The sequence below is a fragment of the Dromiciops gliroides genome, chromosome 1 (genome assembly GCF_019393635.1).
Source record: "Dromiciops gliroides isolate mDroGli1 chromosome 1, mDroGli1.pri, whole genome shotgun sequence".
Taxonomy (NCBI): domain Eukaryota; kingdom Metazoa; phylum Chordata; class Mammalia; order Microbiotheria; family Microbiotheriidae; genus Dromiciops; species Dromiciops gliroides.
In genome coordinates this window covers 59457306-59472062 of record NC_057861.1, presented here as the reverse complement: position 1 = coordinate 59472062, position 14757 = coordinate 59457306, and the positions used below count along the sequence as shown (strand labels likewise).

At 48.6% G+C, this 14757-nt stretch overlaps 1 protein-coding gene across 4 annotated transcripts in view; it reads left to right on the top strand.

Annotated features, from left to right (window-relative positions):
* TPM4 (tropomyosin 4) overlaps window positions 1–14757 on the top strand; it is a 44625-nt gene that overhangs the window by 14045 nt on the left and 15823 nt on the right. For 2 of the 4 annotated variants that reach the window (XM_043976032.1, XM_043976033.1), the window contains exons 2-3: window positions 2732–2857; window positions 12397–12530. In XM_043976032.1, coding sequence (XP_043831967.1) covers window positions 2732–2857; window positions 12397–12530 — 260 coding nt within the window. Of the gene's footprint in view, window positions 1–2731; window positions 2858–3201; window positions 3598–12396; window positions 12531–14757 lie in introns of those variants that run through there. The other 2 variants (XM_043976035.1, XM_043976034.1) reach the window with 2 other exon arrangements.

Here is a 14757-nt window from a genome sequence, read left to right as displayed (position 1 = left end):
CTTGAAATCAGATCTGGGTTCAAGTGCTGCTGCTGATACTGGCCATCAACCCATGCGTCTGTATAGATCCTTTGATTTCCAATCCAGTATACTTCCCAATACACTACAAGATTTAGAGCTGGAAGAAATTCCAGTCCAACTCTCTCATGACAAATAAGGAAACTAAGGACCACAGACGTTAAGTGAGTTGCTCAAGTTTCTGCCTGAAATCGAATTCTGCATTAGGACTGTTACTTGGTCTCAAATGCTCTGGCTGAGATAAATCACTCCCTGTCCAAAGAGCCGAATGTAGGAATAGGACCAAGGCACTCAGCTGAAACTGCTGGGCCAAAGCCAGGACCAAGGCCAGGCCACTTTATCAACCAAACACAAACGTGATCCTGGAAATTCCTCAGGACCCAGCCCTTTCATAAAGGCAACATAAATAGACTTAAGGCAGAATACAACCCAAGGTGAAACTAGGCAGACCCCCCAGGAGCAGAACCTTAGATCCCATTAGTGCCAGCTGAGTTGGCTCCAGGAGGAGAGAACTGCCCTGGCCTGCAGCCATGCAGAAATGGGCTTGTTTCCATTCTTTCTTTCTTTCTTTCATTCATTCATTTACTCAACAAACATTGAATGAAGGTAAAGGCAGGGAAGCCCAGAGCAAGTCTTAAAGAACACCGGATTTGGACTCCAAGGACCTGAGTTTGAATGCTAACTCCTGCTTACTGGGTGGATCAGGCAAGTCCATTCTTGTCTCAGACCTCAGAGGTCTGATGTCAAAGGTAACACCGCCGACTCTGCTGTTCTATGTTCTAAGGTGCCTTTCGCGTCTAACATTTTCTGTTCCAAGGCTCTCCCAGGTCTGACAATATGGGTGAGGGACAAAGAAAGCAGGGCCTGAGCTCTGGGTCCTTTTTTGTAGGGGAGAGGCATTATGGTAGCAGAAAGGAGAGAGTCTGAGTTTGGGAGGAGCAATGTGAGTGGACCGGGAAGAGACATCGATGCACTGGGGAGAGCCCTTCCCATGTCTCTGTAAAGGCCTCCTGGTCTCCTAGTCTGACCTTAGCTTTAGACTGTGTCTAGGGCCCTTTCAGCCAGGGACCTGCCTTCACATCTAGGAGAGGTGATGAGAAGTGAGTTTGCAAGGGGGAAGAGCAGGGGCGGTATAAGGGCTGGGGGAGGAAAGAGTTTGTATTCTGTCTATCTGGGAAGACAATGTGGGCAGGCTGTTCTGCGTTAGGTTATGTGTGTTTCTAAGAGAGAGTAGAGGGATGAGACTGTGGGTGTTTAGTGGGACAATATGAGAGATTAGGAAGGAAAGGCTCTGGATTGTGGATATTAGGGAAGACAGAATGGAGGATAGGGAGGAGTAGAATATAGAGCATGATGGGAATTTAGCTAGAAAGGCACTGGGCTGTGGGGGGATGGAGGAAGGGTGGGTCTCAGGAAGAGTATGTATAAGTTACAGTACCAGGCAGTGGCTTTGACATGTGGGGGAGCTGTGCCCTGAAAAGCTCAGGGCAGATCTGTCAGGCTCAGACTATATCCCTCCTAGGGACAAAGCCCCCTCTTAAAGGGGAAGGCAGTGTTATTGTGACTGAATAAATCTCAGAAGGCTTGGTTGCTCTCCTGTGTGCCTCTACCACCGCATTATGCAGCTCCCTCATCCTTAAAGGGCCACTTCTACCAGGAAGCCTTCCCTAACTAACCCAACCCATCCTTATCTCCCTCTCCTCTAGCCTCCCTGCAGCCTGGCTCCTAATGGAAATGGCACTTACATTGTTCTCTCCCCCTTTCCTGCATACCTTAACTCCTCCATGAGACTGTGAGCTTCTTTGGGCAACAATTGTATCTCCTCCCATCCCTCCAACAGGGATAAGCACATGGCTGGGCACCCAAGGTGCACAAACAGCATTCCCTGTGGATTTGCTCCCTTCTATTTATCTGGGCTCCCCTTTTGTGTAATTTCTTCTAAGTATAATCACTCCAAGGGTCTATGAGAACAGATTAGGGAGATGTAAGTGGTACAGACCTATCCCAGGACCCTAATGGTTAGCGGTACTGGGGTCAGTTTGGAATGGAATGAATGTCTCTGTAAAAGCCTAGTCTGTAAAGTCTCCTAGTCTGACCTTTGCTTTAGACTGTGTCTAGGGCCCTTCCAAGTCAGGGACCTGCCTTCACATCTAGAAGAGTTGAGAAGTGAAGATGTAGGAGAGGTAGAATGTAAGAGTAGAGTGAATAAGAGATGGGAGCCTAGATAGGGGAATTCAGATGGGGGGGGGGGGGAACCTGAGTGATGAAGCCTTGATGGGGGCCTGAAGAATTGAGATGAGAATTGAGGGATTGGGGATGACAGAAGGGGTGAGAAAGGTGACTGACATCTGGACAAGTGTAATTATAGGAGTGAGGCACAGATGGTGAAGTTGGAGGATGGAGTTTGAGAGATAGAGGTGATGAAGTCTAGATAGAGGGGACAACTAACTGAAGGACTGTAGGGGCCAGAGGGTGGTAGAGGTGGAAACTAGGTAAGGACTGGGGAATGTGTGGGGTGGGGGGAACGGAGGGATGGGAGTGTGGGTGGGGTATGGGAATGGGATGGAAAGACACAGGACACCAGGTGAGGCCTGAAGAGTTGAGTTCTGTGTGGAAGATAGGGATGGGAATGACAGAGGAGCCAGGTATGGGGGCATGGAGAGGAAAGATGCTCCGCTGGGCATACTCATTCTTGTTTTGCCCTTGGTCACAGGTGGAAGAGGAGCTGGTGATCCTGCAGAAGAAGCTAAAGGGGACAGAGGACGAGCTGGACAAGTACTCTGAAGACCTTAAGGACGCCCAGGAGAAACTAGAGCTGACAGACAAGAAAGCTACCGACGTATGTGCTGCCTTGCGTCCCCTACCCCGCGACCCCTCCCCCAGCCTCTTGCTGTCCAGGGTTGCCCCCTGGCGGACGGGGAACCGAAGCTGCCTCGCCGGGGCCAGCCTCCGGCCCCATGGTAAGGGGCGGCGTGGCCACATCCCTCTAGTCCTGGGGCAGCGGGGTTGGAGCAGCGGGTCTGGAGCAGGCCGGAGACCTCCGCGCCCCCAGCCCCAGCCCACCTCGCCCCGCCCCCTCTCACCGTGGCCACCCTGCTCCCCTCCGCCCAAGGGCGGGCTCCGAGGCTGGGGGAGGAGCCCCGCTCCAATCTTTCTCCTAATAAGTCCCGAAAAGGGGCATTTTCCAAGCAGCTGCGGCCAGCGGTGCTGACGTCACCGACCCTCCCCCAGCTGTGCTGACGTCACCGCCCCCAGCCGCGGTGACCTCATCCATTCCCCCCACCCACCCACCGTAAAGCCGCCCGGCAGCTCAAGGGGTGGGAAGGAGGCGGGGGCTCCGGGACCAGGGCGGCGGCTCCTCTCCCCAGTGCAGACCAGCGGCGCCAGTCCCGCCAGCCCCAGCGCTCCCAGGCCGCCCTGCCCCGTGCCCCGAACCCCCTAGTCCCCATGGCCGGCCTCAACTCCCTGGAGGCGGTGAAAAGGAAAATCCAGGCGCTGCAACAGCAGGCGGATGAGGCGGAGGACCGAGCCCAGAGCCTGCAGCGGGAGCTGGACGGCGAGCGAGAGCAGCGGGAGAAAGTGAGACCCCCCCAGCCCCTGCCCTACCCCAACCCCACCCCTCCACCTCTGCTCCTGTCCTCGCCCCAGTCCCAGCTCTCGCCTCTCCGCTCTGCCCGTCCTCCTTCCTTTCCCCTTCTCCTCTCCATTCTTTCTCTGCTCCCTCCCTCCCTTCCTGTTTCAGACCCTCCTCCTTCACTTTGCCTTTCTTCTCGGTCCTCTCCCCCTCCATCTCTCTCTGTTCCCCCTCCATTTCTCTTTGCTCTCCCTTTCTCTCTGCCCTCCTCTCCCTGCTTTCCTCTCCCTCCATCTCTCGTTGCTCTCCCTCCATCTCTCTGCTCTCCTTCCATCTTTCTTCTCTCCTCCCCTTCATTCTCTCTTTGCACTCCCTCCATCTCTCGCTGCTCTTCTCTTCCTCCATCTATCTTTTCTCCCCTCCTTCCATGTCTCTCTTGTCTCTCCTCTCCCTTTCTCCACCCCCTTTCCTCCCTCTACCTCTCTTTTCCCTCCCTCTTTCCATTTTCCTGTCCTGTATTCTATTCCCGTACTCCCTCCCCCCTCTTCCTCCTCTCTCTTCCCCTCTCTGACTCTCCCTCCCTCTTCCTGTCTCCCTCTTTCCTTTCACTCCCCTTATCCCAATTGCCTCCCCCCCTTCTCCCCGCCCTTCCCGTTCCCGCTCTCTCCTCCCGCTCTCTCTCTCTCTCCTCTCCCGCTCCCTCTGAAGGCTGGAGGTGGTTCCTGCCGGGAGGGAGCCCGCCTGCCCTCCAGGACTGTGGATCCCGGGAGCCCCGTCTGACGCCTGCCTGGCTCCTTCTCCAGTTCTGTTTCCGTCTCTCTTTGGTCTTCCTTCTGCCTCTGCCCAGGACCCACAGTCGGTCCCCTCAACATCCAACTGCAGTTTTAACCACTGATTCGTAAGGTCACTAAGCCGAGTGACCCCCTGAGCACATTCCTCTCACTCACCTCCCCCCACCCACATATACAGCATCCCAGAGCCGGGAGATGTGCAGAACTAATAATTCCTGTGGGATAAGGGGGGTGGGGAAGGAGGGCTCTCACTAGAAACTAGCCTAGAAGCTAAATGCCTGAGGGAAGGGTGGGATATGGCCTGGGGGGGAGGGGATGGACAAAGAGTAGGGCTTGACCAGGTGAGGGTGAATGGGGCCAAGGAGGGAGGAGATGGACAAAGAGAAGTAGGGTTTGACCAGGTGAGGGGGAATGGGACCAAGGGGGGAGGGGATGGACAAAGAGAAGTAGGACTTGACCAGGTGTCCTCTCTAGGCACCTGGATCACTGAATCCCAGGTAGTAGGGTATACCAGGCAGCAAAAGGGGACTGGGAAAAATTCTGTACTTGCAAGTCAGAAGACTTAGGTTAGAGGCCCATTTCTGACATTTTCTTGCTGCCTAACTATGGGAAAGTCAGTTCAACTTTTTGCACCTGTCTCTTTTGTAAATGGGGGGGGGGGGGGAATGCTGCTTCTCAGGGTTGTTATGGGAAACTTGAAAGAAATGAATTAGTACTGGGATCTAAGGGGGGAAGCCACAGGTACCTTTGACTCTCTACCTGCCTGGGGGGAAAAAAAAAGCTTATCCAACTCTGGGCCCTCCTTCTTCCCAACAGCACTCCACCCCCTACACACACAGGAGGTGAGACACCACCTGGGAAAATCCAGGTGCCACCACCGGATGCAGGGCAGTTGACTCAGGGGTTGTCATTCTTCCCTCTGACTCAAATCTGTCCTGGGTGTGCCCCAAAGCACTGATCTCCTCCCCACAGATGGGACACCCACCTAGTTTTACCTGGTTAGTTTCAGATGCATATTGTGGGGAGGGGGGAGACATCAGCCCACCCAATACATATGGGAAAACCCAGAAATCCCAACATGTCTCCTCATTTTAGACAAACTAGACTAGAAATAGGGAGATAAACACTTAAGGCTTTGCATACCTGCAGCAGAGTCAAGCTAGAAGGCCCGGAAGATCACCAGCAAATCTTGAGCAGATGAGAACACTGAGATGTAGGGAAGTTAAATGACTTTCCCAAGGCCACACAGGAAGAAAGTAATCAAAGATCAGAGGCCATCCTTGTTTTATAGATCAGTAAAGTGATCTAGTTGCAGATCAGTTTAAGTGACTTGCCCAGGGCCTCACATAGGTAGTAAGCAGCAAAGCCAAGCTTCTACCCCAGTCCCCCTTCCCCCCCACTCCAAATCCAAGTCTTTTTCCACTGTATTCACCCAGATTGTCTCGTCACTCTCTTCTGGGTGGTGGAGATGTTTATCTTCCTAGCCCCTGTTCCCAGCCATTACCCTTGATCTCTCTTGGGGGCTCCTTTTCTGATCTGCCCACCCTTTCTTCCCCCCACTACCCTTTGTTCTTTCCTGATACCTTCAGGTTCACTCTATCTGCAACCAACCTCCAGGACACTGTCTCTAAGAACATTTGCCAGAAGTTCCCTGCTAAGCAGTTGCCTAGCTTATCAGGGCAGAATCACTACAGGAGATTTCTGCACTTTAGGTTTGGCAGAGCATTGGATTAGGACCCTGAAGACCTGGATTCTGGCCCTGGCTGTGCCACCAACAGTCTATATCACTTCTTGCAAGTCAGTTTTCCTTCTTTCAGTTTCTTTCTCTGTAAAAGGCCAGGGTGACTTGGACTAGATGATCTCCAAAGGCCTTTCCAACTTTAATATTCCCAGTCAAATGTATATGCAATGTTCTTCCCACCAAATTGGATGAGGGGATCTGGATTCTGATTATCAGGGTCTGAATTTATTTCTGTTATTTTTCTAATCAGGTGGCCTTGGGAAAGTCATTTCACCACCACAGACTTGAATATCTTCCTTTACAAAATAAGTTTGTAGAGATGTTCTCTGAGGTCCCTTCCCGCTCTAAATCTATGATTGTAGGATTCTAAGAATGTTTTCATCTTTGATACATGAGGTCCCTTTCAGTCTCGACATTCTGAGTCTTACTTCCTGAGTCATCTTTTTCTTTTTTTTTCTTTTTTTAGTGAGGCAATTGGGGTGAAGTGACTTGCCCAGGGTCACACAGCTAGTAAGTGTTAAGTGTCTGAGGCCAGATTTGAACTCAGGTACCCCTGACTCCAGGGCCAGTGCTCTATCCACTGCTCCACCTAGCCGCCCCCCGACTCATCTTTTTCAAGGGATCCCACCAGTTACTGTAGTCTTGAACATTCATTTGATAGGAATAATGAGAACATCTGGAAATCCTAGGAAGTGGGGTTCCTCCTAACCTTATTTTCAAGTGAGGTCTTTGAAAACCTTGGCATTTGATGAATTCCATTCAACAAACGTTTATTCAGTACAGTGTTCAAGACAGCATACTAAGGCTACAAAGATGAAAAGGGAATTGTCTATGTTCTCAGGAGCTAATTATCTAACAAGGTACTTGATACTGACACAAATAGCTTTCATACAAATTAGAAATGGTTAAGCACACAAGAATTTAGAACAGTTCCTAGCCCATAAAAGGCAATTTAGAAACTCTTGCTGATTAATTGATAGGAGGGAATCCAAAAGTAGAACCTGGGAGATTCAAGGAGGGAGGAAATCCTTCCTAGCAGGGCCAATCAAAGAAGACTTCATGGAGGAGGGAACAAATATGCTGGACCTTGAAGGTACAGAAAAATTTCAAAGAGTAGAAATAAGCCAGAGAGTCTTTTCCAAGCATGAGGACCACATATGTGGCTAGAATGAGTGCAGGGAGTAATGTGAGCTGAGAATGGAAAGGCAGGTGGGAGCCAGAATACAGATGCCTCTGGTAGCTGAGCTGCCAGGGAAGGTGTTAATTGCATTATTAACTCTTAGAAAGCCCAGAGGAAAACCAAAAGGGAAATTTTGAATGTCTTTTGTAGATTGGTGAGGTAACACAGACACAGGGCTGGGAGAGAGGAGGTCTAGGATTCAGACCCAGGGTCCTTCATTCCTTTTCACCTCAAATTCATCCTTTTCACAAATGTTTGTACAAGTACTTGATATAAATTCTTCAATGAATCTGTGATCTCATTGGTGTGGGTACTAGACCAAACCCAGGAGAGAGAAGCATGGTTTAGTGGATAAACTTGAGGTCTTAGGACCTGAGTTCAAAGTCCTGGATCTGCTACTTACTTACCTGTGTGACCTTGGGCATGCCACTGGACCTTTCTAGCCCTCAGTCTCTTCATCTGTAAAATGGGAGAGAAGAGTTAGATGAGACCTCCGGCCAAGTTCCATCCAATGCCTTTTCCTCCTATGTCGCTTTGTCCCATAAATCCTCCAATCCGGGTCCCTCATCTGTAAAACAGAGATGATAATGCAAAAATGCTTTTTTGATGAGAATAATTATCAGGCTACTTCAGTATTTTCATTTTGTCTTAATTAAAGCATTCAACTGTTAGGCACCCCTCTTTATGATGTCCTGGGGACACTTAGAAGCATGTTTTCAGTCTGAAACAGTAGCAGAGTTGGACTTTTCCCACATTCAACCATCTTAAATCTCCTGAGTCCTGTTTCCTCTGATCTCATAGCAAGTCATTCCTTCAGCCCTAGAAGGATGACTTTTGCCGAAAATGGCCTGCTAAAAGCCAAGAGACAGAGATGGAAGGAAGGTTCGGTTGGAAGGAAGGATATTTTTGGAAAGTTGATGACTTTTGAAAACTTCATGCAGAAGCAGCCCACAGTGGGGAGGAGATAAAGCCTGGAGGTTTCTGGGAAAATATAGCTGAACCCCAGGGAGGAAAAAAAAATCCACTCTGGCATCCACTAAGAAAGTGGAGAGTCAAACATTCTGCAGACACTGCATCCAGACAGCTGGTTTCGTTTAGATTTTTGTGTGATTAGCCGACATCTTCCTGTTACTTTACCACTTGGATTTAGTGAGCCTCTTTTACCATATAAGGAAAATCCTCTGTAGAATGTGGAAGGCTTTGATTGCAGGAAGAGGTGGAGTCCAAGAAATTACTAGCAGTGAGTGACTAAAAGTGATGGGATGGGAGGGGGGGGAGGTGATTTTTTTTTTTTTTGTCCACAAAAAAAATCTGAAAGTCCATTGCTGGCTTGTTAAAAGGAGTTCAGCTGTGGAATTTCCTCTGCTAGCAAAAATTTGTTTTTTAGCAGTCTTGATAATAAGAAAGAAAGAGGGAGAGGGGAACCCAGCCCCAACTACACTTAGAAAGACAGGAGTTTGATGCTCTTGACTGGTCCCCCCCAAAATGCATGCACCACTTGACAGGGCAGAAGCAGTTCCTTAAAATCGCTGTTGAGTGGTTTTAGTGAAATCTTTCTTCAGATCAATGATTAATAGAAATTGAAAATCAGAAAAGACCTGTCAAATCATCTTCCTCTCTGCTAATTCTGAATTGTGTCTGGCAACAGAGTCCTCACCTACCTTGTCTGTTTTTCAGTGACTGAGTTTTCCCTCTATTGGACAGTCAAGCCCCATGCTTAAGAAATGCTTCTTGGGGCAGTTAGGTGGCACAGTGGATAGAGCACCGGCCCTGGAGTCAGGAGTACCCGAGTTCAAATCCAGCCTCAGACACTTACTAGCTGTGTGACCTTGGGCAAGTCACTTAACCCCAATTGCCTCACTAAAAAAAAATTTTTTTTAAAAGAAATGCTTCTTGACACCCCCTGCCCATGCGTGTGCATGTGTACCCATCCTCGCATACACACACTCTTTCCCATCAATAGTCTCCTATACCTCTGGGTTTTATTTTTTGAAACAGTTTCTTTCCCCGAATTTCCACACCCTACCCTGACCTACCTTTTCTTCTATGTAAAGAACAGTAGCAGAATGGCTAAAGGGCTGGACTCCCAACTTGGGAAAGTCTAGATTTAAATCCTGCTTTAGACATTTATTAGCTGTTTGACCCTGGGCAGTTCACTTAACTTTTCTCAGCCTCAGTTTCCTGATCTGAAAAATAGGACTATCACTAGCACCTATCCTATAGAATTGTTGTGAGAATCAAATGAAATAATGCATATAAGGCCCACATCTAGCATAATCCCTATTGACCTCAATCCATCCCTAGGACTCTGGGCCCAGAGAGGCCAGGACTCGAGGCCTGGCTCTGTTGTTAGGTGATGATCTCCATGAATTGCTGCGAACAAAATAAAACATTATCACCCAGGAGCCAACTTTCTGGTGATGAACCTTGCCACATTTAGCCAGGTTGATCCAGTTTTTCATTGCTGCCTGTAGCAGAAGCCCACCCAGCTTGGTAGTCCTTGGAAAGGTTTTAGTCCAATGGCATTGCTGTCTGGGGCTCGGGGTAATTTCAGTGCCGTGAGCCCGTGAGGAAGACTCAGAGGAGGGCCTTTTTGAAAGAACTGGGGCTAGGGGCAGCTAGGTGGTGCAGTGGATAGAGCACCGGCCCTGGAGTCAGGAGTACCTGAGTTCAAATCTGGCCTCAGACACTTAACACTTACTAGCTGTGTGACCCTGGGCAAGTCACTTAACCCCAATTGCCTCACTAAAAAAAAAGAAAGAAAGAAAGAACTGGGGCTACACATAGACTGGTTAAAGTCTATACTAATAAGCTACAAGATTCTTAGCCACTTTTGGACTCTGTGCCTCAGTTTCCCTATTGTTTAAATGGGGAGGCTAATACTTGCCCTACCTGTCCAGAAGTTCATATTTCTGGCTCTAATATTCTCAATTCTAAGATATTTCCCAGCTCTGAGAATTTCATAGTCCCTTTCAGGTCAAGAACTCTCTGTGCTATGGACTCTGACAACAGGGTACATATAGCAGGCAGATCACTAGCCTGTGAATCAGCAGACTGGAGTTCATATTCTGGTTCTCCCACTTACTAACTTTGTGACTTGGAGAATGACACTTTCTCTTTCTAAGCCTTGGTTTCCTATAAATTGGTGAGGACAATGATACTTGTACTGTACCTGATTCCTTTCGCCTCTGCTGGGAGGAAATCACTTTGTAAACCTGACAATACCATAGAAACATCAGGTAGTATTATACTATCTACATCTCAGAAAGGTCAGCTAAGTGTCCTGGAGTCAGGAAGACCCAAGTTCAAATCCAGCCTCAGGTACTTACTAGCTGTGTGACCCTGGGTAAATCCTTTAACCCTATTTGCCTCACTTTCCTCATCTGTAAAATGCACTGGAAAAAGAAATGGCAAAGCACTCCAGTATCTTTGCCAAGAAAACCCCAACTGGGGTCACAGAGAGTTGGAAATAACTGAACAACAATATCACATCCCAGAATCCTTTTGGTGGTTAAATGCATTGCTGAGGCGGGGAGGGTGGAACACTCTTTTAAAAAGCCTGCAGGCCTCAGTTTTGAGGAATCTGGGCATAGGAATGGCCCTGGCTCTCGCCAAGCTTCAAGAACAGACCCAGTACTTTTAAGACCAAGGCCCAGCCTCACTGGCTCATCAGCAAAAGGCTAGCCAATGGGCAATTCAGAAAGTCTGGAATGGGCTGCAAGCCACATCCATGGAGCAAGCATCCACACTGACAGACAAAAGTGCAACCCTCTCCAGGACCTGGGGTCGTGGGTCTAGAGCTGGGAGGGACCCAGAGGCCCTGAATTCTACAGATGAGAAAACCAAGACGTAGGGAGGGGAAGTAACTTGTATAGGACCACAGAGGGAGTAAGTGGAAGAACTTACTCAGGTCTTCTGACTTCCGATCCAGTGATCTTTCCCCACATTCTGTACCATCCTAACACAGATGTAGATTGGGAAAGGAAAGGTCATCTGGGCCAACGCCCTCGTTTTACTGATGAGGCCCAGGGAGATGAAGTGACTTGCTCATTGTCACACGGGTGGTAGGCATCAGAAGTGGGAATCGGCCTCAGGTCTCCTGGCCCCCAAACCCTGTTCTTTTCGACTGGACCATTCTGGCCCTGTACCTTTGTTGCCCCAAATCCAAGGAGCAGGGAAAGCAAAGGGTGCTCACGTTTTGTCATTTCTGACAAGTGTGGCCTTTCCCAATTCCCACCACCACATTATTAGTTAGCACTGTCTCTCCCCTTCCCCACCAAAATTACTTTGCAAATTTTGTATAACGCGGGCAAGGCCTGCTTTGTTCTGGGCTTTGTATGAGTCCCTCATATGGTACTTGGGCTGCATGGGTGCCTAATAGATGCTTCTTGAATCTAATTGAATCACAGACAAATTGGGATGGGGAGGAGGAAAGCTTGGTTTCCTTTGGACATAAGCACAAGGAATCTGTGGGCTTCCAGGTAGGAAGCAGCAAAATAGGCACTCTCATCCAGGGCCCTGCACAGATCCATCTGATCAGGCTTGGGGCCTGCTCCTAGAATGCTTGTGCACTCGAGGAATCTTGCAGCAGGCCCTGAGACAATTGCTGACTTTAGATTTTCAGGGAAGTCTCCAGAAGATCTGGCCATTGTGAGTTCCCAGAGATAACAGCTGGTCTTTGGAAGAAGAGCACAAGACTTTCTTGTCCATTCCCTCACACCTGGTGACTCCCTGCTGTAACATCATCAGAGGGGAATGTTTGTTTGCTCTAGGACCATGAGATAATGCATGTAAAGGACCTCGCAAGCCTTGAAATGCAATTTCATTTTGAGCTATCGTTCTATATGGGAAGGGCAGGGCTTGACCCCACTCACTCCCCCTGTGCCCTATCCCTGAGCACTTCTGTGGTCTCCCAGGAGGTAACCCCTTCTCTCTGGGGCTCATGCCAGGCCCCTAGGAGTCTGGGCAGCATGAACAGGGATGGACTTGCTGAAAGGGGAGGCTGGGAGGTGGTTGCTGAAACTGCATTCCAGTCCAGTGGTGGGGTTTTTGTTGGTTTTTTTTAACCTGGGTGCCTGTGTTTACTGTATAGGCCGAAGGAGATGTGGCGGCTCTCAATCGACGGATCCAGCTAGTTGAGGAAGAGTTGGACCGCGCCCAAGAACGTCTGGCCACAGCCCTGCAGAAACTGGAAGAGGCAGAAAAGGCAGCCGATGAGAGTGAGAGGTAGGACTCTCTAGGCATGTTAGAGGAAAGAAAGCAAGCTGGGGGGGGGGGCTCCCCACAGAGGGAAAGAGGAGAAGAAAGTGAATGGAAGGGGGCAGCTAGATGGCGCAGTGGTTAAAGCACCGGCCCTGAATTCAGGAGTACCTGAGTTCAAATCTGGCCTCAGACACTTGACACTTACTAGCTGTGTGACCCTGGGCAAGTCACTTAACCCCCATTGCCTGCAAAAAAAAAAACCAAAAAAAAAAAAAAAGTGAATGGAAGGCATGTGGCTGTTGGGCTCACTCCATCACTGCAAACTATAGCCAACATTCACTTGAAAACATTCTGCCAAAAATTCATGGAGCATTCAATGTTCACTGAAAAAAATTCTCCACGGTTCCCTGACACCCACTTTTCTTCTTGAAATTCTTAAGGCTCCCAGTCTTATACATATTGTGATTTATGGGAGTGGGGGGCAGGAGAATAGAGCAGATGATATCAGAGCCACAGAAATGAAGTTGCGTGGGGGGGGGGGGGGTTCCCAGGTCATCATGGCTACTTCCCACCCCAAATCCTTATCTTCACCCCCTTCCCTCCAAAGAGGAAACATTTCTGTTGTTGGGGAACTTACTACTTCCCAAGGCCTTACTCCATTTTGACACAGGTCTGAAGGTTTGGAAGTTCTTCCTTACAATTATTGAATCTACCTGGCCAAAGAGCTTCTAGAAAATTCATATAATCACAGAATGATACAGCTGGAAAGGACTTTGAAAGCCACTTTGTTGAATCTTCTCATTTTACAGAGGAGTTAAGTGACTTACTCAAGGTCACACAGGGAGTAAGTGGTAGTAGCAGGATTTGAACCTATTCCCAGGCCTCTGACTCCAAATTCAGGGTTCTGACCTCTGCCTACTCTATCAGTCATGTGTGCCATCATCCACCCTTCTCATTTTATAAATGAGGAAATTGAAGCCCAGAAAAGCAGTGTCTCTCCTATATTCACATACCTAGAATATGGCAGGCTCAAACCCAGGTATTCTGATTCAAGTCCAATATTCTTTCCACTATTCCTTGTTCTGGGTCCTACTTCTAACAAGGCCAAGCAAAATGAGTCTAATTCTTCCTTTACTTAGGGGGAAAAACTACATAAATGGTTATTAATAGCCCTTTGGCCATTTATGACAGCCAATTGGAGAAGACGTGTGCTAATTCCCATTAATAATTTCTCATCTGACAAAGTCTAAGTAGCTGCTGTTTCCTTCCAATGCCGGGCAGCCGTCACCATTCAGCAGCACTGCTGTACAGTTGGCAAGGAGTCGAAGGGCTGAGCCTGGACTGTGTTGTGTGACTCACTTAAGGAAAAACCTTGGTCATGTTCAATGGATTCCTTATGTAATGACTGTCAGCCACACCACATGAGCCTTGTGGAGGCCTCAGGTCTGAAATCCAGAAAGAAAAACTTTCATCACTTGGGCTCTCATCACTAGGCCTGACAAATTGAAAAACATTCACATCTGATTTCTCTGCTGGGATAAAGAGTCCCAAAACAGCATTACAAATTGGTTCTCCTCAAGGGCTCCCCCTAGGTTGGATCCCCAGAGAAATCAAGGCCCCATGCCAGGAATGTGGCTTCTTCAAAGACTGAATTCTCATCACAGAGGCAGACCTTTTTTTTTTTTTTTGCAGGGGGGGGGGCGGGGACTTTTTTTTTTCCAGGGCAGTGAGGGTTAAGTGACTTGCCCAGGGTCACACAGCTAGTAAGTATCAAGTGTCTGAGGCTGGATTTGAACTCAGGTACTCCTGAATCCAGGGCTAGTGCTTTATCCACTGTGCCACCTAACTGCCCGAAGACTTTTTTTTTTACCTTGAAGGGCCTCAGGGGTCATGTATGCCAACCACACCCATCCCTATTTTATGGAACTCACATTCTTTTTTTTTTTTTTTAGTGAGGCAATTGGGGTTAAGTGACTTGCCCACGGTCACACAGCTAGTAAGTATCAAGTGTCTGAGGCTGGATTTGAACTCAGGTACTCCTGACTCCAGGGCCCATGCTTTATCTACTGCACCACCTAGCCACCCTATCCCTATTTTATGGATATGGGGAATGAGGTACAGAGAGGTTGTGACATGCCTAGGGTCACACATCAGACAGCAGGGCTAGGAGCCCATCCCAAGTGTCCTGATTTCCTAATCTAAAACTCTTTCTATGATAAAGCACTTCCCATTTGAAGGATATGGGGGAAAT